Source organism: Microcaecilia unicolor, chromosome 11 (genome assembly GCF_901765095.1).
Source record: "Microcaecilia unicolor chromosome 11, aMicUni1.1, whole genome shotgun sequence".
Lineage (NCBI taxonomy): Eukaryota > Metazoa > Chordata > Amphibia > Gymnophiona > Siphonopidae > Microcaecilia > Microcaecilia unicolor.
In genome coordinates this window covers 44,930,932-44,956,520 of record NC_044041.1, presented here as the reverse complement: position 1 = coordinate 44,956,520, position 25,589 = coordinate 44,930,932, and the positions used below count along the sequence as shown (strand labels likewise).

Sequence of the window (25,589 nt, the reverse complement as noted above, 5' to 3'; positions counted from 1 at the left end):
GACAAACAGGACAAACAAAAGATAAGGGAATATTAAAGTGAGGATGATAAAATAAGGGTTCTGAACAAGTGAATAAGGGTTAGGAGTTAACCCCAAAAATGTACTCACAGGAGGAAAGAAGGACAGGGGATAGAAATATTAAAATATGTGACAGGCCTCCATAAAATACAGGAAAGTAAAATTTTCCATAGAAAAGAAAATTAAGGATGAGGTCATGATATGAAGTCACAATGAGGAAGGTTCGTAGGAATATGAGAACATATTTCTTTGCTGAAGAGGCAGGTAGACGCTTTGAATAGCCTGTCTAAAACTACAAACACACAGGCAACACACATGTAACTAAAGGGGAAAATTTTCAAGCATTACTCCCATAAATTACAGAACATATAAAGGTTATAGCCATAAGACCCTTATAAAATGTTCCACATTAATGCCCTCTTAAAAAATCAAGACCAGCGTGCAGTTGTAAGAACATGAGGTTGGGGGAGGGGGAACTAGTGATAGTGATGTTACTGTTTTTGACATGATTTAGGGCCGTTTACTAAGGTGCGCTAGTGTTTTTAATGCATCCTAAAAATGAGTGCGCACTATGGGTATCTCTAGTATTTAGTGCGTGCTAAAAACACTAATGCGCCTCTAGCACGGCTTAATAAACAGGGCCCTTAGGAGCCCTTTTACTAAGGCGCATAGAGGGACATAATCGAACGGGGGCGGCCCCGGGAAGGGGCGGAGCCAACCGTATTATTGAACAAGATGGGCGTCCATCTTTCGTTTCGATAATACGGTTGGGGCCGGCCAAATCTCAACATTTAGATCAACCTTAGAGATGGTCGACCTAAATGTTGAGATCGCCGGACTTAGAGATGACCGACCTCGGTTTTTGCCGATAATGGAAACTGAGGCCAGCCATCTCAAAAACGACCAAATCCAAGCCATTTGGTCGTGGGAGGAGCCAGCATTCCTAGTGCACTGATTCCCCCTCACATGCCACGACACCAACCGGGCACCCTAGGGGCACTGCAGTGGACTTGAGAAAATGCTCCCAGGTGAGAACTTTGGCCGTCCCTGCGACGGAAAGCAGTTGAGGCTGGCCAAAATCGGCTTTCGATTATACCGATTTGGCCGCCCTTAGGAGAAGGGCGCCCATCTCCCGATTTGTGTCAGAAGATGGGTGCCCTTCTCCTTCGAAAATAAGCTGGATAGGCGCCTACATGCATATCAAATTGAAACTACCACCCGGCTACCACATGCCCTGGGCGGTAATTCCATTTTTGACACGCGTCCAAAACACATGGTAGAAATTTTCTACTGTGTGGCGCTTACCCGGTGGTAATCGGCAGCGTATGCTTGCTGACAATTATCGCTCGGTTAATGCGTGAGACCTTACCGCTAAGTCAGTGGGTGGCAGTAAGGTCTCATGCCAAAAATGGACACGCACTGGTTTTAATATTGCCGCACATCCATTTTTGGCCACCGCCCCCCCCCCCCCAAAGAAAAGGCCTTTTTTGCAGGCGCACTGAAAAGTGGGCCTGTGCACATCCAAAATACGCATGCACACCAGCACAAGCCATTTTTCAGCGTGTCTTAGTAAAAGGGCCCAATGTTTTTTTTTTATTTTTATAAATAACAGATATATCATTACAAGAAGAAAAAAAATGAAGCCAGAGCTAACACAATTTAATATTATGAGGAAATCTTTCCATACATAATAAAATATAGCTTCAACTTCTAAGTTAGAGCTCAAAAGTGAGAGGATGGAGATCAAGGAAATTCAAGAGAGTTGAAAGAAAATACCATGAAGAGACTTAACATAATCCTGCAGCATCAAAATACAGCATGTCAGGATCCAACTAATAACCTAGACTCCTCCAGTGCTGCCTAAATGTTTGTTCTCCAGAAAGTTACAGTTGCTCAGGTCCAAAGAACACATAACATACGAGAACGGCAAGAACAAATCAAACTCGGGTATACATATAAAGTATTGCATACCATGCACAATGAGTTTATCTTGTTGGGCAGACTGGATGGACCGTTCAGGTCTTTATCTGCCGTCATTTACTATATTACTATCCAGCTTATTTTCAAAGGAGAAGGGCGCCCATCTTCCGATGCAAATCGGGAAATGGGCGTCCTTTTCCTAATGGCGGCCAAATCGGCATCATTGAAAGCCGATTTTGGCCGCCCTCAAGTGCAGTCCGTCGCAGGAGCCGTCAAAGTTTAAGGGGGCGTGTCGGAGGCATAGCGAAGGCGGGACTGGGGTGTGCTTAACACATGGCTGCTCTGGGCCGATAATGGAAAAAAGAAGTGCGGCCCTGATGAGCATTTGGCCGGTTTTACTTGGTCTGTTTATTTTCAGGACCAAGCCTCAAAAAGGTGCCCCAACTGACCAGATGACCACCGGAGGGAATCGGGGATCACCTCCCCGTACTCCCCCAATGATCACCAACCCCCTCCCACCCTAAAAGAAAAAAATAAAAAAACTGTTTTTGCCAGCCTCTATGCCAGCCTCAAATGTCATACCCAGCTCCGTGACAGCAGTATGCAGGTCCCTGGAGCAGTTTTAGTGGGTGCAGTGCACTTCAGGTAGGCAAACCCAGGCCCATCCCCCCACACCTGTTAAACTTGTGGTGGTAAATGTGAGCCCTCCAAAACCCACTGTGCCCATGTGTAGGTGCCCCCTTTCACCAATAAGGGCTATGATAGTGGTGTACAGTTGTGGGGAGTGGGTTTTGGGGGGATGTGGGGGGGCTCAGCACCCAAGGGAAGGGAGCTATGTACCTGAGAGCAATTAATGAAGTCCACTGCAGAGCCTCCTAGGGTGCCCGGTTGGTGACTTGGCATGTCAGGGGGGCCAGTGCACTACGAATGCTGGCCCCTCCCACGACCAAATGCCTTGGATTTGGGTGTTTTTGAGATGGCTGCTCTCGGTTTCCATTATCGATAAAAAACGAGTTCGGCCATCTCTAATGTCGACCTACATGTTGGGATTTGGGTGGGCCGGACCGTATTATCGAAACAAAAGATGGGCGCCCATCTTTTTCGATAATACGTTTGGTTCTGCCCCTTCCCTAGTTCGCCCTTAGAGAAGGCCGCCCATGTTCGATTATGCCCCTCTATGTTTTGTTATTTACAAAATGTAACTGCACACTTACATTCAGGATATCCTTAATGAATATGCCTTTATTACCAACCACCGGGAAAATTCACAATAATTAGTCACAAGTATAAAATACCGCTACCACTTGCCTAATACAATATTTCTTGATATTTAAATATACTATAACCACATCATTGTGTGCATTTAATTTTACAATCTTTATTATGAAAACCACACTTATCTAACAATAAAACACTCTCTACCCCACACTCCCACAGTAATCTCTCCCCATTATACATTTCCCAAATCGCTCATCCCCAATACCATTCAACAAAACCAGCAGTAGTGCATCTCAGAATGTTCCAGATGTCCAACGTGATAACCCGTTTCAACATTCACTGTCTTTTCTATTCCATTCTCCTAAATCGGAGATATCACGTATTAGACTTGTCAAATAGATTTCAACAACGGGGGTACCCTAAGTGTGTTATTCGATCAGCATGTAAGCGAGCTAAACATGCACAAAGACAGTGGTTATTGCAGAGAGCCACTAAGGAGAAGAGCATGCATATAAATTGTGTGTTGCCTTTTTACAAACAAACTTACCTAATTCAGAAAATTATTTTGAAGCACTGGCTAATTTTGATGCTGCATAAGGGACAAAGAGAGAAGCCTCGCTTCTCTTGTACTAGAGAAAGGAATATAGGGGAGATTTTATCCAGGAACAAGAGATCTAGGTTATCTGTAAATGATGGTGTCGGAGGACATGGTCCCTGTCAACAATGTGTATACTGTAAACATGCAATGAATGTTAACTGGGAAGCAGCTCTATTTAAAAACGAAAACTAATTGTAATTCCAGTAATGTGGTTTATGGCATTTGCAAATAGCACAGCATTTAAGCAACATAAGATTACAGAAAAGAGATACCCCTTTAGTTAATCATTGGCTGACGCATAATCATTCGGTTTTGGAGTTGCAGTTTGTTGTACTGTTTCAAATTGAAAGCGGGAGGGGCAATATAGAAAAACAAAAAGAACAGAAATTGATATATCATTGGAATACTGTGGAGCCCTATGGACTAAATAAAGAAGTTGATTGGTCATTATTGATGACCATATAAAAGAGCTAGGTAGTCAGTCACCCAATCATGCACAATCAGGAAGTACGGCAGAAGCATTGGAGGCTGGGGAGCTCCACATGGTATGCCAAACAGAATTCAGAGGTTGGATATGGTATGAGAAACTTTTTTTTATAAGATTTATTATGAAAGTTGAGATAAGATGTTGTGTATTATGTATTGTATAAGGTCTCCTGATGAAGTAATAAAAAGAAACACGGCCTGTGTTGGGACCAGAAAAAAAGTTATGGGACCAGAAGATACGTTATATATGGTGGATGGAATAAACGCCAAGCAGTCCACAGTTTCTCTTCTATCCTCTTCAGACTAATGAGTTCTTCTCAGAAACCAATAAGGCTTTGAAAGCAAGCTGAAGGAAGTGTCCTGCTTACTAATACGTGATATCTCCGATTTAGGAGAATGGAATAGAAAGACAGTGAATGCTGAAAAGGGTTATCACGTTGGACATCTAGAACATTCTGAGATGCACTACAGCTGGTTTTGTTGAATGGTATTGGGGATGAGCGATTTGGGAAATGTATAATAGGGAGAGATTACTGTGGGAGTGTGGGGTAGAGAGTGTTTTAATTGTTAGATAAGTATGGTTTTCATAATAAAGATTGTAAAGTTAAATGCACACAATGATGTGGTTGTAGTATATTTAAATATCTAAAAATATTGTATTAGTCAAGTGGTAGTGGTAATGAATATGCATGAGACATATTTGCATACAATGGAGGAAGTGCATGCAAAGATCTCCTGTGAGTATTCATTAGGGATATATTGAAAACCTGATTGGTTAGCAGCTCTTCAGGACTGTCATGTGAAGTCCCTATTTTACGGGACTACAGAATTCTCCAACCCCGGTTCGAATGCCACGTTTCCCCTATCAGACACCATTGGACATCCCTCCAATTTTTTTCGCTAGTATCTTCCACATCTCACGTATAGGCTTAAGCGAAACACTAGATCTCAGGTGGGCAGGCAACTGATGTGTAGGATGATGTAATAGTGAAAAAAAGTTATATGGAGCAAAAAGAGCCTGCTCAAACTCTATCGGGGTGAATTTTTGTGACCCCCCCCCCCCCCCAAACCAGTGTCCTAAGTGTCGCAGGAGACACGCCTGGTTATATGAGGACAAGTTAGGTAAGCCCAATCCCCCCCTACTTCCTCACTATTATTATGGTTTTTTTTCCAGCTTGTAATATTTCTCCTTACAAGACTCTGTAATTCTAGTTACTATGTAAGCCGCATTGAACCTGCTATGGGTGGGAAAGCGCGGGGTACAAATGTAATAAATAAATAAAGAGAAAAGAATACAATCAGTGATGGGCAGTTCAGCTGCATCAGGTTTCCAGGAAGTTGGAGTAACTTACATCAAACGGTAGGGCAGGTGTTAGGGGGGGGGGTACAAACAAGGCATTTGCCCTGGGACTCTATATGTATGCACCTGATATGTACACTTTTTCCTACACTGAGTAGAGGCAGTCTTGCTGACAGGGGAGGGGTGAGGCTTGCACTTATCTGCATCCTTTTGAAAATTTTAATTTCTGCACAGTGGTTTTCATGCAAAAAAAAAAATAAAACAAAACAAATCATGCACAGCAAATAACAGATGTAAATGCATGTGCGCAGTTTTCCTGAAGTGACATATTTGTACATTCACATTGAAAACCTCACCATGTCTGCATAGCAAAATGGATGTGAATGCTTTTCACTAATGCATGCAGTTGTAAGTTATTCCCATAATCCTAAAATCGATATACATAGGGTGGTCAGATGACTAATTTTGGAATCTGCCTGGATCATCAGAAAGCTTGGTGGTAAGCAATGAGTGTACATCAAACATAGAACTTTGAGGAGCCAAATGGAAAATGACAAGGCTTGAAACAGTGAAGGACAGGACCGTAACAGAATTTAATCATGATTTGTGTTACTACAGAGAGTGATTGTATGAATGAGATTGAGATGCTGGCAAGACACACAGGGGAGTAGGAAAGCTGGTGCTGGCTTAAAAATGTGAATTAAGAGTGTGTAGCTTGAAATTTTTCATGTTGTGTCATTTTTCATGTTTATTTTGTTCAGGGTTTTTTTTTTTTTGGGGGGGGGTTGGGTTGGCCAGTTTTGCATTACAGGAGCAATGACATTAAGGGCTAGATTCTATATATCATGCCTAAAATATCGGCACCAGAAAAAAAAACCCTCCTAGGCGTATTTTATAAAGCACGCCAAAATGTAGGCGTACTTTACAGAATATGCCTAAATTTCAGCGTGGTTTATAGAATGCACCAAGTACCCATCTGTGTGACTAAATTTAGTCACAGGCAATTACGCCAAGTAAAACTTGGTATAAATACCAACACCTAACTTAAGCGTGGACTGGGTGTATTCTGTAACAATGCACACAGGAAGTACTGCCGGGCTACCGCAGCAGTCCAGCGGTACTTCACACCCCTAGCATGTCGTCATATCTGGTGCTACAAAAATATATTAATTTTTTTAGCGACGGTATGTACCCGGTGGTAATCAGGCAGCATGTGCTGGGTTAGCATAGGAGCCTCTAATGCCACCTGAATGGGTGGCGGTAAGGGCTCCCCCCCCCACCCGAAATAACCACGCAGCAAGTACTTTATTTGCTGCATGGCCATTTCCTGCAGGAAAGAGAGACTTCCCTTTTACCTGCTGTGGTAAAAGGGGGCCTCCCTCGGCGCGCATGAAAAACACACTCCAACACCAGCGCAGGGCCTCTTTTGCCACAGCTCGGTAAAAGGGGCCCGTGGATTTTAGAACCACCCATGACTGCCCATTCCATGCCCAAGGCCATGCCCCTTAGAATTTACGCACATCACTTTACAGAATACACTTAGTTGTGTGCGTAAATTCTAATTAATGCCAATTAGTGTCAATAATTGCTTGTTAATTGGCAATTATCAGCACTAATTGGCTTGTTCACTAATTAAGTTGCATGTGCAAATCCAGTATATGAACCTGATTTGTGTGCGCAAATTAAGTCGCGCTATATAGAATCTAGGGGTAAGAGTGCAGGCTCATTAAGAGAGGGCACTTTTCACAAAGAGTGTGCACTATTTGCAAAGAAGACACACGCTTTCCAGATAGTGTGCTTCCAGGTGCCAGTAAAAATTCAGATATTCAGTGCCAGTGGCCTGATAAGAGCCACCCAGGGGCGGACTGACAGTGATCTGGATCCCCGGACAGAAGGGGTCATTGGTTGTCACCCACTGAATATCTGTGGTTAGGCATCGCTGCTTCTTCTTCTTAATGGCTGCATAGACTTCCTGCGGCAGTCTCACGGGTCTCGGCAGTCTCAGCAGCCATTTTAAAGATGCAGCAGTGCAGGACAGAGCAGTGGTGGGGAGCAGGAAACAGAGGGGTTCTTTCCTGCCCCCTGAAGAGACCACTAAATCACCAAAGCCCTTCAAAGTAGGCCCGGGGGGGGGGGGGGCTGTAGTGTGCGGAGGGTAAGAAAAACACTGGGTCCCCCAGACCTTATGGGCCCTCGTGCATTACTCAGTTGCCCATATGGTCAGTCCACCCCTGGGGACAGCAATGAATATCCAAGTCTAATTTGGTCACTGGCTGTTAGCTTTTAAACAAACACAGATTGCGGTCACCACCCAAATACTGACCAGCACGTTTCTACATTTTGCCCAGTTCGTGTAGATTTTCTACAGTCTTCCTTTGTCTTTGGTTTTGGCTTGGAGTTTCTTACAAAGATCAGATTCAAAACCAAAGTTCTTTGACATTCACATTTCACTTCCGAAGACTTTGCTGAAAATGGCAAGGTTTAGTTTACAAATCTGTGGTCAGGAACTCAAGATGAGCTTCATATCCCAATGTACAGAATTCACACATTTCCTCTTCTCTTTGATATCTAGAATTTTGATTGATTGATTTGCGCTATATGCTTCTATGGTATAACCTGTAAACTGCTAAATTCCTGTGATCCAACATTTACACCTACTCAATCAATCTATCAAAAAGAAAATTTCAGAGACATGGCTCTCCTGGTTAATTCTTTATTCTCTTTTTACTGAAAAGACACTCCCTCTTCCCAGGATTGGCCCAGCTATTAGGAAAAAACTAGGCAGTCAACCAGAGTGGCAGCTTTGGGGGGAGGTACTAATTTTTCACGGTGTATTGGCATGGGTTAGTGTGTGGAAACAAGCAAAAAAAAAAAAACCCACAGAATAATTTAATGCATTCTGTGAGAGTCTGTTAGCTAGGAGGAGTGGCCTAATGGTTAGGGTGGTGGACTTTGGTCCTGGGGAACTGAGTTCAATTCCCATTTCAGGTACAGACAGCTCCTTGTGACTCTGGGCAAGTCACTTAATCCTCCATTGCCCCATGTAAGCTGCATTGAGCCTGCCATGAGTGGGAAAGCACAGGGTACAAATGTAACAAAAAATAAATATGCTATCTGCGGGCTAAGGGCAGGATTCAGTAAATGGCACCAAAAATTAAGAAGATTATATATTTAGGTATAATAAACAATGAAATACCTGACTAATGAATTACATATAAACTAAAGTAAACAAAAATGAAATATTATTTAGAATTTTTTAAGGAGTGCTCAGTTCACACATCAGTCATAAAGTAAGTGACTGGCTGAACAGAGAGCCATCATTGCACCACTTGTGTTCTCGTAAGTGCAGACCTTACAAATCAATCTGCACTATATAATGATATCCATCATTCAACCAGCGACATATATCACCATCGCAAAGCACAGTGGTGACAAACATAGGCACAGGAGATGCTGAAGTGTGCACAAACAGAGCAACTAATATAATTAGAGAGACAAAAGTAAATATTAAAACAGCAGTTCCAATCAGCACACTAAAAACAAAACTAAGCAAATCACCGTACTGCACTTATCTGAAGGAGTAGGTCCTTTGCTCCTGGCTATTTAAATCACATGCCTGGGGCTAACCAGACATACTCAGTAGCACTTAATTGGATAGGGCTACTGAAAATGCTCACTTAGGGCCAGATTCTATATATGAACCTAAAACATCCGCAAGGAAATCAGTTTCACCTAAACGTATTCTATAAGATTTATGCACGGTATATAGAATACACTTAGTCAATATCATCGTGCCTAAATCTGCACTTGCCCATCAGTGGCGTAGCCAGTATGGGGCCACGGGGGCCTGGGCCCCCATAGATTTGCCCCTGGACCCCCCTGCCGACGACCCTCTCAACCCCCCCTCCCGCCGCCAACCCGCCGTCGCCTACCTTTGCTGGCGGGGGACCACAACCCTCACCAGCCGAGCCGAGGCCCTCTTCTTCCCAATCCCACGCAAGGCTTCGTTCTAGTGGAGGGCAGTTCTGAAAGAGTGCTGCCTATATTTTGGAGCCTACTGAAAGCCCTTGTGATGCTTGTTCTATAAAGTAAAGTAGAAGCCTACTTTCCGTTATAGAATACTAACGTAATAGGTCAAATATGCACCTATAATTTAGGAATGAGCACTTATACCACTTCTATTTAGGTATTAATCCGCAAACAAACCTTTTCCGGAGACGGGAAGGTGGTAGAACTAGAGGACATGAAATGAGGTTGAAGGGGGGCAGATTCAAGAAAAATGTCAGAAAGTATTTTTTCACGGAGTGGTAGATACTTGGAATGCCCTCTCGCAGGAGGTGGTGGAGGTGAAAACGGTAACGGAATTCAAAAATGCGTGGGATAAACATATAGGAATCCTGTTCAGAAGGAATGGATCCTCAGAAGCTTTGTGGAGATTGGGTGGCAGCACCAGTGGTTAGGAGGCGGGGCTAATACTGGGCAGACTTCTACGGTCTGTGCCCTGAAAATGGTAGATACAAATCAAGGTCAGGTGTACATATAAAGTAGCACATATGAGTTTATCTGGTTGGGCAGACTGGATGGACCATACATGTCTTTTTCTGCCATTTATTTTATTACATTTGTACCCACACTTTCCCACTCATGACAGGCTCAATGCAGCTTACATATTATATACAGGTACTTATTTGTACCTGGGGAAATGGAGGGTTGACTTGCCCAGAGTCACAAGGAGCTGCCTGTGCCTGAAGTGGGAATCAAACTCAGTTCCTCAGTTCCCCAGGACCAAAGTCCATCACCCTAACCACTAGGCCATCCTCCACTGTTGCTACTATTTGAGATTCTGCAGGACGTCAGACTCACAGAAACAGAAGCCTGCGCAGCCTTCTACATGGAATGTTGCTAGTGGAATAGCAACATTCCATGTAGAATCTCCAATAGTAGCAACATTCCATGTAGAATCTCCAATAGTATCTATTTTATTTTTGTTACATTTGTACCCCGCGATTTCCCACTCATGGCAGGCTCAATGCGGCTTACATGGGGCAATGGAGGGTTAAGTGACTTGCCCAGAGTCACAAGGAGCTGCCTGTGCCTGAAGTGGGAATCAAACCCCTGTTCCCCAGGACCAAAGTCCACCACTCTAACCACTAGGCCCTCTTGACTTGTAGCCATCACCTACTATGTTACTATTTATTTATTTATTTATTTATTTGTTACATCTATACCCCACATTTTCCCACCTATTTGCAGGCTCAATGCTCATTGCTCATGCAGTGATAATTACATAACTTCCAGTGTCTGTCTGCTTGTCTTATCTAGATTGTAAGCTCTTTGAGCAGGGACTGTCTTTTTGTGTATGGTGTACAGCGCAGCGTATGCCTTGTAGCACTATAGAAATGATAAGTAGTAGTAGTAGTATTCTAATGCCAGAGATACATACATAAACTTATTGTATTCTAAGGTACAACCATCTTTATTGATGACAACACATAACAGATACAACCAGCACCTGTAATCCTACAGAGGTAAGTAAAAACAAGCACATGGTCACAGCAGTATAATATCTGTCATCAAACTGAACAATCCATATCTCCCCTACCCTCTACCCAACCCCTTCCTATCTTCAGCTACAAGTCAAGAAAATAAGTAAGAGTGAACTGAACCAAAAAAGTCCCAAACTGATTATATATCAGGAAAATCAAATGCACCTCTACTCTCCTTTTTCCCTTGACAGGCTAAACTAGCCAAGTGCACAACCCATCAGATCCTACAAGGGATATGTTCACTCGTTTGGACATAAAAAACAATCAACTAATTTTTTTAAAAGCCAATATAATAAGCATTAATTACCTGCTACAGAGGCACAAAGCGAAAGAATGTACTCTTATCCCTTCCAGCAATGCCTAAACATCGCAGAGACAACTAATAAAGATATATAGAGACAAAAAATAACCCACATCCAAGGCGTGCACGGTATGGGGACTCCTCTCCAAAAAGGATGAGGAAAAGAGCTTCCACAAAACTTCTAATGCCAGTGATAGACACATAACTTACAGTATTCTATAAGTTAAATATATATAACTGTGAGTCCTGCTCATGCAGGCAGACATGAATCGTTTGTTTACTCTTTCCAAAAATACTAGGACTAGGGGGCATGCGATGAAGCTACGAAGTAGTAAATTTAATACGAATCAGAGAAAATGTTTCTTCACTCAACGTGTAATTAAGCTCTGGAATTCGTTGCCAGAGAATGTGGTAAAGGTGGTTAGCTTAGCAGGGTTTAAAAAGGGTCTGGACGGCTTCCTAAAGGAAAAGTCCATAGACCATTATTAAATTGACTTGGGGAAAATCCACTGCTTATTTCTGGGATAAGCAGCATAAAATGTATTGAGTTTTCTGGGATCTTGCCAGCTATTTGTGACCTGGATTGGTCACTGTTGGAAACAGGATGCTGGGCTTGATGGACTTTGGTCTGTCCCAGTGTGGCAATACTTATATACTTATATGCTATGTAAGATATGCATGTATTTACAGAATGGAGCTGAGGCGGTATTTAGACAGTACCCCCTGGGCCCCGCCTATTCCAATCCCCCCCCCCCCCCCCGACACTACCCATGCTCATTCTCCAATCAAGAACCCCCATCTAACATAAGGACCCCTAAGGGGAACCCCCTACTCAATCCCACAACCAAGCACCCCCTGCCACATAGATGACACCACTGCTTATTTCTGGGATAAGCAGCATAAAATGTATTGAGTTTTCTGGGATCTTGCCAGCTATTTGTGACCTGGATTGGTCACTGTTGGAAACAGGATGCTGGGCTTGATGGACTTTGGTCTGTCCCAGTGTGGCAATACTTATATACTTATATGCTATGTAAGATATGCATGTATTTACAGAATGGAGCTGAGGCGGTATTTAGACAGTACCCCCTGGGCCCCGCCTATTCCAAGCCCCCCCCCCCGACACTACCCATGCTCATTCTCCAATCAAGAACCCCCATCCAACATAAGGACCCCTAAGGGGAACCCCCTACTCAACCCCACAACCAAGCACCCCCCTGCCACATAGATGACACCTAGAAAAGCAACCCCACCTGCAGGCCCGCTACCAATGGTCATCCCCCCCCCCCCACACAAAGAAGCAACCCCATTTCAAGTCATACACCCTTTCATACCCTGACCCTCTCCACAACCTTGAACCCCTCCCCCAACAATTTACCCAGGGCATTACCTGAAAGTCTAGTGAGCGGATCCCCCCCCCCCCCTCTTATTCTGCCATGTCTGGCTCCAGGTTTCAAAATGGCAGCAATGACCCCTAGTAGAAGTCTTCTGGCACTACCACAAGGGGGGTCATCCTTCCACATATGTGAACTCCGCTCACTGGACAAATCTCTCGTCGTCCCCCTTCTCCTCCACTATTAACTCCAGGCTTCGCTCCTTTTCTCTCACGGCACCTTATGCCTGGAATAGACTTACTGAGCCTGTACGTCTAGCTCCATCTCTACCTGTTTTCAAATCTATGCTGAAAACCCACCTTTTCACTGCTGCTTTTTAGCTCCCATTACTTCCCTCACCCGTAACTGTCTTGTCTGTCTGTATTATTTAGATTGTAAGCTCTTTTGAGCAGGGACTGTCTCTTTGTATCAGGTGTTCAGCGCTGCATGCGTCTGGTAGCGCTATACAAATGCTAATAATAATATGTGCAATCACTAACAGCTACTGCAGGGTAAACCCATGCTAGTTCCTTAACGCAACATGTGACAATGCACAGATAATATTAAATGGGTAAAAATCCATTTATGTATATTTTATCATTCCACCCAAGTAACCCCTTTTTTTTTAAATCCATGTTGATCCTGCCTAAACATTTGAAAATTTAACCCACAGAATTTAATTTAACAGAGAACAATAAAACAAAATGTGTTAAACAATTCCTTGAAAATGTCTTAGTATGAAAACTAGTCTTATTCTGAGAAAAGTGATAAAACATTCCAAATTTCACAAATTTGTCAAAGAAAAACATGGAATTTTAGCCAGAATAATAAATCTTTGAATATTTTAAATCGGGGGAGTGGTGAGGGCGATTATCTACATACAATAAAAAAAGCTTTGAGATTTCCTATAGCTACTGTCAAATACCTTTGGAAATCTTTAACTATTTATCATCTGGAGAGTATTTCTACATTCATAAAAATATATTCAGACATGAACTTTTCACACAGCCTACTGGCGGGAAAGTATCTGCACACCAGTTCAGAATCTGGCACACAAGTTTGGAACCAGTGAACTGGTCACATGCTGAAATGCCAACTTCTTCTATTGAGGATATTAAGGAAGGTCAAAGCAGCGTAAAGAAGACAGCAAGACATCCTGATTTTGAGTCTTAGATTTCTAAGCTGTGCTTGCCTGTCATTTGTACAACATTCCAATATCCACCCATCTCTTTTCTAAATCTCCTGTTAGGCTAGAACGGTGCAGCCATGGCACACATTATGTACACAAGCTGAAAATGCTTCTAAGCTTAGCATAAGCACTGAACCTAGATGACCAACAAAATCCTTCCTGGGGGCTGATGGTCAAAACCTAATGCTAGCACTAGAGGCGATTAGCGTCGGACTAGTGCTGGCGTTAGTGTGCGCCGAATGCTCTAATGGTTTCAGTGCCAGTGCTGAAACCATTAGTGCAGACTGCATTTAAATGTATATAAATGCATTGAAATGTGGTCATTACAAAGTCCGCAATAGTGCTTTAAAAAAAAAAAAAAGAAAAGGATCGTCAGCATGTTTAGTGCCGGAAACCTAATGCCTGGTCTGGGGCAGCATTGAGAGTTGGTTGAGAGAAGAGGTGTCTAGCTGCACCCCTTCTCTCCCATCAACACCACCACCCTGCCCCAGACTGGCTTCCCCAAAAATGCGTGCTCGAGCCACCCCCCCCCCAAACCTAAAAATATCCCCAGTGGTATAGTGGACCTCTCCTGGCCTCCCCTCACAAAAGAATAGCCTGGTGGTCCAGCGGGCCCACTGACCTGACCCAGCGCGGGCCCACTGACCTGACCCAGCTGGACCACCAGGCTTTTTTATTTGAGGGAGAAGGATGGGGGGGGGGGGGTCCACCAGACCACCAAGGATTTTTTTTTTTAGGTTCTAGGGGTGGGGGAGATTTGGGCTTAGGTTTTTTTTCTTCAGGAAAGGGGTTGGAGGTAAGGTGCCATGGCATGCTTCTTTTTTGGGTTGTTGTTTTTAACTTTCCTGTCAGTGCCTGCGCCCATCAGCGCTCAGGCACTGACAGGAAAGTTAGCCCAGAGTAACATGCAGCAAATTACTACTGCAATTTTAACACAGCATGAATTTGCATGCTCATCAGTCTGATTTTCTGCACTGGGTTTGCACACAGTTACCTCTAGAACAAATCTTTTGAGCATCAGTCCCTGATTCGGAAGGAAAGAAGACACTATTTCCGGATGCTGTCAATTAAAATAAAACAAATGAGATGGAAGACAGCCCTTTGCCAACACCCCCAGGAGGTCAAGGAAATACACTCATCACAGAACCAATTCTGTCTTAGCTCTGGACTTTGCAAGTAACCCTAAAACTACAATCCTCTGCATTGCTCTCTGTCTCTGTCTAGTGGCTATAGTTGAATATGTGATCCTTTTATTTCAGTGATCAACATCCAGAGGGTTTTCCTCAGCAGCTGCAGGCACTGGTGATGACTTGCCTTGGCACCTGGGCAATCAGCCCTGAACTTATAAAGCCTTAACAATATGCAATTGTCTCCAACTTTTCCCTCTGTGCAATATAGCTACTTTCTGTCTTCTGAAGCCATTTGCTGCTCCGTGGTATTGAACTTTATTACCATTATAGCCATAGATGCTGTACTTTCAGAAAATCACACACAAATTAGTGTGCCTAAGTCAGTGAAAACTTAATGTTGTATTAGTGCACGGTTTAGGTTTAACCTTGAAGTCCATTCTTAATTCTCTCTTCGAGTTAGATCATCAGAGATGTTCATTCTAGTGTTTCAGCATTGCTGGGATTTATCAGGGCACCCTGTCTGCTCCCATGTTCCGTGTTTCCACTGGAATGCGCCCACCACTCGGGCTGGCTTTACTAAATCAGTACTTGCCTGACACAGCATTGGTACTGACTCTGTAATATGGCCACGGTCTGCCTGCTGATGTACCCTGGCAGAGAGGGTCCCACAAAATCCTCTCTCACATAATCTGCAATGTTCTGCAAAAGTACTTTTAAACTATATTAACCTTCATGGAGTACAATACATATATATGAAAGGGGGAAAAGCTTCAGCCCCCTCGCCTCCACCCGTATTGAAAATCTTTCAGGGTGAAAAGGACTTTACCAGGGTCAAGGCATTAATAATAATAATAAATAAAAAATCCTTTCACACAGGAGAGAAGGTGTCAGAGCATCGGCAGGCTGATTTGATGTAATACCACTTTGTGCCGGGAGAAAAAAAAATGCAAGAAAGATGCCTTTAGACTTGAATTAAGACAGGCTCCTTTGGAATAAGAGGGGGATTTTTTTTTGTTCGTTTGTTTTATTTTGCTTTTTTGCACATCTTAGGCTCGAATATATTCAGTTCAGATATACGTGTATTTTATTTATTGGGATTTATTAACCGCCTTTAGTCCGTTCGGGTGTGTTTGTATCCCTCCTTATACACATCATATAAAGTCTTCTGGCAGACATCTGGCTCCTTCCGCGTTTGATCGCTTTAGGGGAAAAAAAAATCTTTGAAGTTCCTATTTACGACCCCGTTCTTGCCTTTTCAGTACAAGCGTCGCCTGGGAGAGGAGACTTGTGTTTAAATTATCACTGGCCAAATGGGCATTGCTAGCATTTCACATAAGTAAAACGCTGATTTTGCTGTTCTGGAAAGTACAACTGGTATTTTGGTCTGAACTAACCTGACGGCACGTCTGCTCAGTAACTACAAGCACTTGCCATTTTCCCAGGGCAGCTCGGAAAAGTGAAGTTCAGATCTCTAAAGATGCAATTCAAAAATGTCTTGGAAATGTTAATCCTCCTTGGTGTTTAATCAACCTTGACATCAAAACACAGTATCATGCTTGTATATGCAGCTGTTTCCACTAGCCTGAATATCCAATCAGATATTATACTTAATCCTACAGTACCTTTTACAAGAAATACGGTTTTCCTTTCGTACGTATATACAGCTTGTAAAACGTATCCGCTCTTTCTTTTTTTCATAGCGATGAAGTTTGGGTTCTGGTACTTACCTCTGTAAAAATACGCTCCCAGGATGAAACTGATAGATGAACAGAGATGCCAGTTGATCCTTCTGGAACTCCCCAAAATGCCCATGTCTAGGTTCTGGGCTCCGAGGAAGGCAACGGACAGGAGGAGGATGAGCTCTTCCAGTGCTGGCTCAAGGGGAAAACGCCTCGGTGGGCTCCATGCTCAGCCCAACCTAGCGGGCTCATCAGGTCCTGTGTGGCCAGATTTTCAGGGCTTGGAACTCCTCCTCAGGCGCAGCCCAGCTCCGCTTTTCATCCTGCGCTGCTGCTTCCACCGACCACGCACTCCCTCTGATGCCCCTATTGCTTTGACTGCATGCCCAAAGGGAACTTTTTCAGCCCTGGCACATGTAGGGCCAAGGGGAGGAGGCGGGTCAGTTCCCCTTTGTGGTTGCAAATGGTAACGTTTCCAAGCCGAGCATCCTCAACACAGCAGCACCTTTCTGAAGCCCTCGGGTTTATTAAAAGCAGATGAGCTGTAAATTTTTTTTTTTTTTTTAAGTTCTTGGTGTCCTCTTTCTCGTTTGCTTTGCTTCTTCTTGTTTTATCCCTGCCTTTTCCAAACTCCGACCATCTCCTGCAGACTTTTGGCAAACCAGAATAAAGGAGGAGGAGAGGAGGGTCTTGCTGAAGGACAATAGCATGCCCCAGCCAGGAGCAGCTCTCATTCAGGGTCCCTGTGGAAGAGGCGTGCCCGCATGCTCCTTTAGCCAATCCCAGTGGGAGCTGCAGGGGGCGGGGAAGGCTGGCGGCTGGGAGGGAGGGTCTTTGAAAAAGATTCCTAAACACAGCCAGGAGCGTTTGCCGAGAGGGGAGGATGGCTTTCAGGTATCAGATTTCAACCATGGGACCGAAATTCTGCTGTCCAGACTGAGCTGCATTTCGATCGCAGGATATGATAAACTTTAAACACTATTATTGTGGGAAAGTTTCAAAGGAAATTCGAATTAAAAGTGTCCCTATGAATGCAATGCAGAATTTCCCTGCCTTCCTCTTAAAGGCAAGCAACATTGTCCTTGATAACGGAACGTGAACAGCTCTGAATGTAATCGATTCATGCTGTTAACTTTGACCGTATTCCCTGCCGGCAGATTCCATAACTTGTGTGTGCTGACTGAAGCACACTTTCTTAAATTCATTTTAAATCTGCGCCTAATTTTTTCCTTCGCCATAACACCATTCCAGCATCCAACCCCTTTATCAATGCTTTCGGCTGGCCCTTTGTTGAGATGGGGCAAGCAGAGCCACAACGTAGTACTCCAGGGGAAGTCACACCATGAATGTACAAAAAATGGTCAAGCCTTTTTTTCCCCCTCCCCTTAAAATATAATCTTTTGAACAGTTGAAAAGTTTTTCTTCGTCATCTACCTTTTAGAGACTTGCAGCGTTTATTGACCAGCACCGACTTGCCACATTTTCATGGCATTGCCCAAAACACTTGCCTCTTGTGCTTCTTTTAACAACGCATTCAGCTCTCCGCTTGAGTGCACACATGACTGGGTTTGTGCATGAATGCATGGGCATGTGAATTACGAGCAGACACAACATACTCAGTATTTGAGTACATGCACGAGTGTGTGTGTGTGCGTGTGTGTGTTTGTATGAGAGAGAGGGAGGCATGTGAATGAGAGAAAGTGTGTGTGTGTGTGTGTGTGTGCATATTCCACAACAGTGCACATAAACTAATTGCTTAACAAGCTAATCAGCATTGATAATTGGGTGTTAACAACCAATTAGCAGCACTAATTTTCATTAATTAGAATTTTTAAGTGCAGAACTGTGTATATTCTGTAAAGTGGTGTGTGTAAATTCTAAGTTGTGTAGTTGAAAAGTAGGCATAGTCATGGGCAAGGCATGGGCATTTATAAAATATTTGCTTGTTGTTGTAGAATACTCCTGTTCTGCGATAATTTAGGCAACAGGATTCACACGAGGTATTACTTGGCGTAACTGCCTGTGACCAAATTTAGTCACGTGAAGCAGCGCTCAGCATGTTCTATATACTGCATGGAAATTTACACTTAGGTGAATGTCATTTTGGCGCCAATTTTTTAAGCATGATGCATACAATCTAGACAAGGGCTCATTTTCAAAACAGAAAAATGTCCAAAAACCAGCACGAAATGGCAGATGCACTTTTTTTTGCTATAATGCCCAAATCGCTATTTTTCTGAAAGCCATTTTTAATAGGTTTTTCTATGCAGTTCATCTGCAGTGTGTCCAAATCACAAGGGATCGTGTTGGGGGCATGTTAGGGGCAGGATTTGTGCATACCGAAAACTTGGACTTTTTTTGCCATAAAAGAACAGAGCAAAAATGTAGATATCTAGGTCTAGACCTGTTTCAATCATAACATTTTTAACCACATTTTAATTTTTTTCTGTTTTGTAGGAATATGTTAATCTGTCACATTTCATATATATATATATATATATATATATATATATATATATATATATATATATATATATATAAGACGATTTTTCCATCATTGAAATGTAAAAAACATGGCTGTTGGAACGCAGAAGATTTTAAACTTTTTTTATTGAATAACTTTGTGTTTTTCCAGCAGTTTTACATAAAAAGTATGGGTCTGTTTATGAACTAAGAATAATCTTCAATCAGCAGTGAAACATCAATTCTCTGATGAAAATGAAACAAAAGATACTTACTGTGTAGCACTTCCTCTCCAAGAAAGCAGATTCACTGTCCATTCACTAAAGCCGACGGCACTAGTGTATGGACAACTGCTAGTGCTACTTCATAAACAGACCCATACTTTTTATGTAAAACTGCTGGGAAAACACAAAGTTATTCAATAAAAAAAGTTTAAAAATCTTCTGCGTTCCAACAGCCATGTTTTTTTTACATGTGTAGCTTTTGCAAGTTACATGTTACATTGCGCATTCATGCCTGCTATAGATGTGAAAAAGGTGGGCACACCTAGACGTAGACACAACGATGCCAATTTAACGTTCTATAATGGAATTTTGGTGCCCAGATGCTGTTATAAAATTAGTGCCCACTGTTCTACATCTAAACTTGTAAGCAGGGCCAAAACTACATGGGCAGGGAGCTTTGTGTTAGCTGATCAGCTGTTTTCTATTTATTTGGTGATGTAAGACGCCGCCACCATCTTTTCTGATGCTGAGTGAGAGATCATATGGAACATTTGTGAGTTGCCTCCATTGATAATAGTTGAAGAAGTTTTGATATTGCTACGTTTTTGAATGTTTATTAAATTATGTATATTGTTTTGTAGTGGACCTCTATCCTGAAGAAGAAATGTCAGCAGAGGGTCCACGTTTTTCTAAGCTAAGTGGCTTTTGATATTTTGTGATATGAGATTGCAATACATTTGTAATAAAAAAATAATAATAATTTGAGATCAATGAGGATCACACTGTACTGCGTAAGAAACCGTTGGAATACAGTATCTGTGCTGTGATATCTGAAGATCCTTTCATAGCTTTTAAGAATGTTTTTGAAGCACAGAGACATATAATGTGATATGTAACACGGTGTAGTTGCATCTAACCTTGTGTCACCTAGTTATAGATTTGCCCCTCAAGTAACTCCATGCCATCAGGCAGAGTCTACAAGGCTTTGCAAGGCTATCAGCGCCCTCCAGTGACAAGGCTTCTTAGGCAGATGTCTAGTCTGTCGGCCTAGAAATTTCAACCTGTTTCAGGCTTCCATGATGGCTTTTCTTCAGTTAGACTTTATGTTGTCAGAACAAAGCTAACCTGTCCTGGTTTCTGTTGCATCGCATGTGGAGACGGCATTTCAATTATATTAAAAAAAGCAGTGCAATAAAACCAGTCATCTGGAGGCCTTACCTAAAGGCGCCCCAGCATATTAATTGGGAAGGTACACTACAATAACCCTCATGGTACATATCCTGGTGCTGGCTATGGAAGCATCATCCTTGTAAATTGTATGTCTGATGGATAAAGGTGGATCAGAGCAAGCAGAAGTAGAGGCTGATCGAGGGACGAATCCAACACTGGAGATGGCATGCAGTAATACATTTATTGTAGCTGGTACAAACTAGGACCCGACACGGTCCTTGCTTTTGCGCAATAACCTAACAAGCAGACCCAACTGGGAATAGCATCGTTTACCGCCTTTTTCCGCACATGCCTCTCGGCTGCCTTTGCTGTACTACAGTCCTTTGAGCTGTCGTTCAGTTTTAAGTGGGGGGGGGGGGGGGCATAATCGAACGCGAACGCCTATCTTCATGGGCGTCTATGTCCAAAAACGGTTACGTGAAGAGGCGGGACAGATCGTATTTTCGAAAAAATGGACGTTTTTCAGCTGGGCGTTTGTTTTTTTTTAGTGATAATGGAAACTAAAAACGCCCAGCTCAAAAACGTCCTAATCCAATCCATTTGATCGTGGGAGGGGCCACGATTCGTAGTACACTTGCCCCCCTGACATGCCAGGACACCAACTGGGCACCCTAGAGGTCAGTGCGGTGGACTTCAGACAACGCTCCCACATGCATAGCTCCCTTACCATGGGTGCTGAGCACCCAACCCCCCTCCCCCAAAACCCACTACCCACAAATTTACAACACCTGCATGTGGGTACAGTGGGTTTTGGAGGCCTCCCATTTACCAGCACAAGTGTTACAGGTGGGGGGGGGGATGGGCCTGGGTCCACCTGGCTGAAGTGCACTGCAGTACCCACTAAAAGTGCTCCAGGGACCTGCATACACGCAGGCCTCTAGGACTTGTTGCTGCTATATAACATTGGCACACCAGTTGACACCTGAAGACTAATCTCTCCGAAAACGTCCGTTATTGGAATAAGCACGCTTACTCACAGTTAACTGCAGATCAGAGGTTGTGCCCCACTGGCAACGAGTCTCCCTGGTACTGAGATGAGCAGTAGGTCTGAGCTGGCAGAATGGTGTACAATGCCCTCTTTCAGCCACATTCAAGGTAAGAACTAAGTTCTGTAACGTGGCTAACACGTGAAAGGGAGCTAAAACTGGCTTACAAAAATGGCCACTACCTCATGGACTACCGGAAACAAAACAGGGCACACTCTGACCCAGTAAGCAGGGGAAAAGCACCATGGGAGTAGAGCCTACCAACTACCAACATCATGAGCCCAATACCATACACCCACCACAATGCATTGCTGATGTGACTCTGCAGTGCGCATAACAGAAAAGGTGTCACACTCACCCGAGAGCCACATCAGAACCAGGGAAAGGCTGTCACAGGATAGAACACATTCTGCTGTCATAGAGGTGGGTACGGCATTTGAGGCTGGCATACAGGCTGGAAAAAAATGTTTTAAGTGGGGTCTTTTTGGTGGGAGGGGGTTAGTGACCATTGGGGGAGTCCGGGGAGGTCATCCCCAATTCCCTCCAGTGGTCATCTGGTCAGTTGGGGCACTTTTTTGGGACCTGTTCGTGAAAAAAAGGGTCCAAAAAAAGTGACCCAAAATCGCGGTTAAAACGCCTTTTTTTCGATTATCAGCTAAAGACGCCCATCTCTCCTCGGCCGATAACCACGCCCCAGTTCCACCTTCACCGCGCATCCAACACGCCCCCGTCAACTTTACCCGTTTCCGTGACGGATTGCAGTTGGAAACGCCCAAAATCGGCTTTCGATTATACCGATTTGGGCGTCCACGGGAGAAAGACGCCCATCTCCCGATTTGGGTCGCAATATAGGCGTTTTTCTCTTTCGATTATAAGCAGGATAGTGCATTCTGAGGAATTACTACCTGACCCCTGATGTAGGTGCTTTATTGCACCGAAACACAGATCGTGTTGGGTCCTGGCGTGTACCAGCTGCAATAAAAGTATTACTGCGCACCATCTCCAGTGTTGGATTCATCCCTCAGTCAGCCTCTACTCCTGCTTGCTTTCATTTCTTGACGTAGAGGTCCTTCCCTGCCTTTTCCTGATTTGAAGGTGGATCAGTCCATCCTCTGCAAGCATCAAATACAGATGCCTCGCCATAGTCCACCTCTTCATCATACTTACCTGAGCCAGAGTGGCCACCTGTCGGTAAATCCCGAGGTGCATGTTGACTCACACTGTGCTGGGCTTGAGATTTTTAATATCTTCCTTCCTGAACATAGTAACATATAGTAACATAGTAGATGACGGCAGAAAAAGACCTGCATGTTCCATCCAGTCTGCCCAAGACAAACTCATATGTGTATACCTTACCTTGAATTTGTACCTGTCCTTTTCAGGGCACAGACCGTATAAGTCTGCCCAGCATGGAGCATTAATTATCTAAAAACCTGAATCAGACTGTAAGAACATAAGAAAAGCTGTGCTAAGTCAGACTGAGGTCCGTCAAGCCTGGCAGATCTTTATATATTTGCCAGAAAGTTAAAAGGGTCTTCTCAGCTCAGCTACCTTGTTGGTTTTCACTAAATTCATCTTTGTAGCATTTGAGTGACTAGATCCAAATTGCTGGGTTTTTTTTTTCCTTTACATTTCTCCATGCTTGCCAAACTGAACAGATTGTTGGATGACATGGCACCCAACACAACAAATGCTTTTCATTTTAGGGATCTTTAAAAGGGAATGTTTCATGCTTTGCCCACTTCATTCCAAGACACTAGAACTCCTCAAAGGCTTAGGGCCCCTTTCACAAAGCTACGTAGGCACCTACGCGTGCCAAATTGGAGTTACCGCCCGGTTACTGCGTGGCCCTTGCGTCTGAAAAATATTTTCTATTTTACGCGCACCAAGTAACATTTGACGTTTGTAGGTCATTACCGCCCAGGTTCTTTGCTGCTAGGTCTATGGCTGGCGGTAAGGTCTCAGACCCAAAATGGACGTGTGGCAATTTTATTTTTACAGACAGGCTGAAAAATGGATCGGCGCGTACTCAAAACCAGCGCCTACATTATCGCAAGCCATTTATGTAAAAGGACCCCTTAGTCCCAAACTCCTTCACCATGGAATCTAGCTGATGTTGAGGCAGAAAGAGAACCCTTGGAAGGGTAGGGTATCCGTTTTTGATTGACTGAAGAAAAGGTGAACAGAAAAATGGGCTAAGAATCTTTACATAGAGCCTATTGTTGACAAGGGATATTCTGTCATTTTCACCGAAATGTCATTCACTGAAAGAGTGCACAATCTTTATACAGAGTACATACAAGGCCAGATTCTATATATGGTGCTTTAAAAAAATCCGCACGGAAAAATTTCCACCTAAGCGTATTCCATAAGCGGCACCTACATTTAGGCGCAGTAGTTAGAATACGCTTAGTCAATATCCTAACACCTAAAACTATGTGCATCCATTTACACCAAGGAAAACATGGCGTAAATCCCAACACAGAGGGCCATATTCTAAAACAACGTTCATAAATTTTGGAATGCCCATAACCATGCCCCAATTTGCCTGCATGCATTAGAGGTTATGCGCACTACATTACAGAATGCGCTTAGCGAGTTGTATGCATAAATTCTAATTATTGCCAATTAGTGCTTATTATTACTTGTTAACTGCTGTTATCAACACTGATTAGCTTGTTAAGCCAATTAAAATTACAGATATTGTTATAGAATATGCTTGGATTTCGGCGCAGAAGCCCAGGTTCTATATATGGTGTCTAAAACATCCACACAGAACTAAGTATATTCCATAATATTTAGGCTTGGCCCATAGAATACGCTTAGTTGATACTGTAGTGCTTGCGCCAATAAAAATCTGGTGTAAATCCATGCACGTAGATTTAGGTGCACTGACCCATATTCTGTAATTATGTGCAGAAATTTTGGAACACCCATGAAATGTCCATAACTACACCCATAACCACACCCCTTTTAAGCTGCATGTGTTAATTTTGAACTTTGCGCTTTGCAATTTAGGCGCAGTTCATTATAGAATACGCTTAGCGATTTCAGCATATAAATTGTAATTATTGCCAATTAGTGCTCATTATTGCTTAAGTGCTGTTAAAAATGCCGATTACCTTGTTACGCCTATTAAATTACGTGCGTATCTCCGTGCAGAATCTAGGCGTCATATATAGAATCTGGGGGAGAATGCTAGGCCCGCTATATCGAATCGAGGGGACTATGTGCAGAGTGTGCACTCTGTTCCATCAGTGTGCCCATATGTGATGGTTTGTGTACGAGTGACAGCTCGCATATGCACTTAATAACAGGAAAGAGTTTGCGTTCTTTGCATATAGTGCACACTTCTTAATAGACCACACCCTCTTTGCACACAAGTCTAGATTCAATAAATTTATGTGCAGTTCTGGGATCCATGCCCAAATTTGGGTGACCTATATAGAATCCAGGGGGTAGTGTATGCATACTCGTTAAGTAGAGTGCATGCATAATGACATTCCTTCCAGAACAAAATTTTAAAAAAAATAACCGAAACAAAAACATTCTGGCTGCTTATCTATGTAGGATGCTAATGCCTACATATTATTTGCTTTATACATGGAAAGAGGGGTCCACACCAGTGGTTCTCACACCTGGTCCTAGAGGCACCCAACCAGTCAGATTATCAGGATACCTACAATGAATATTCATATAACAGATTTACATGCACTGCCTCCACTGCATGCAAATCTATCTCATGAATATCCATTGAATCAGTCATTTTATACTTTGTGTTATGTCTTGCCCATGGACTTGTGTATAAGCATTGGTTTGTTGTATTTTGAAAGTCATGTGATTAAAGGGATGAGTGAATGATTGAGTGTATGAATGAAGAAAATAGGTTTATATTTTCATGGAAATAACTGATTTATAATAAAGATGA

The 25,589-nt window shown here is 43.1% G+C and overlaps 1 protein-coding gene across 1 annotated transcript in view; it reads right to left on the bottom strand.

The window, feature by feature from the left end:
- Positions 1 to 17,406, bottom strand: part of TMEM132C (transmembrane protein 132C) — a 503,591-nt gene extending 486,185 nt beyond the window's left edge. Inside the window, 1 exon segment of the mRNA XM_030219669.1 lies at positions 16,807 to 17,406. Within this exon segment, the coding sequence (XP_030075529.1) occupies positions 16,807 to 16,891 (85 nt within the window). The 5' untranslated portion in view covers positions 16,892 to 17,406.
- Between the last annotated feature and the right edge of the window lie 8,183 nt (positions 17,407 to 25,589).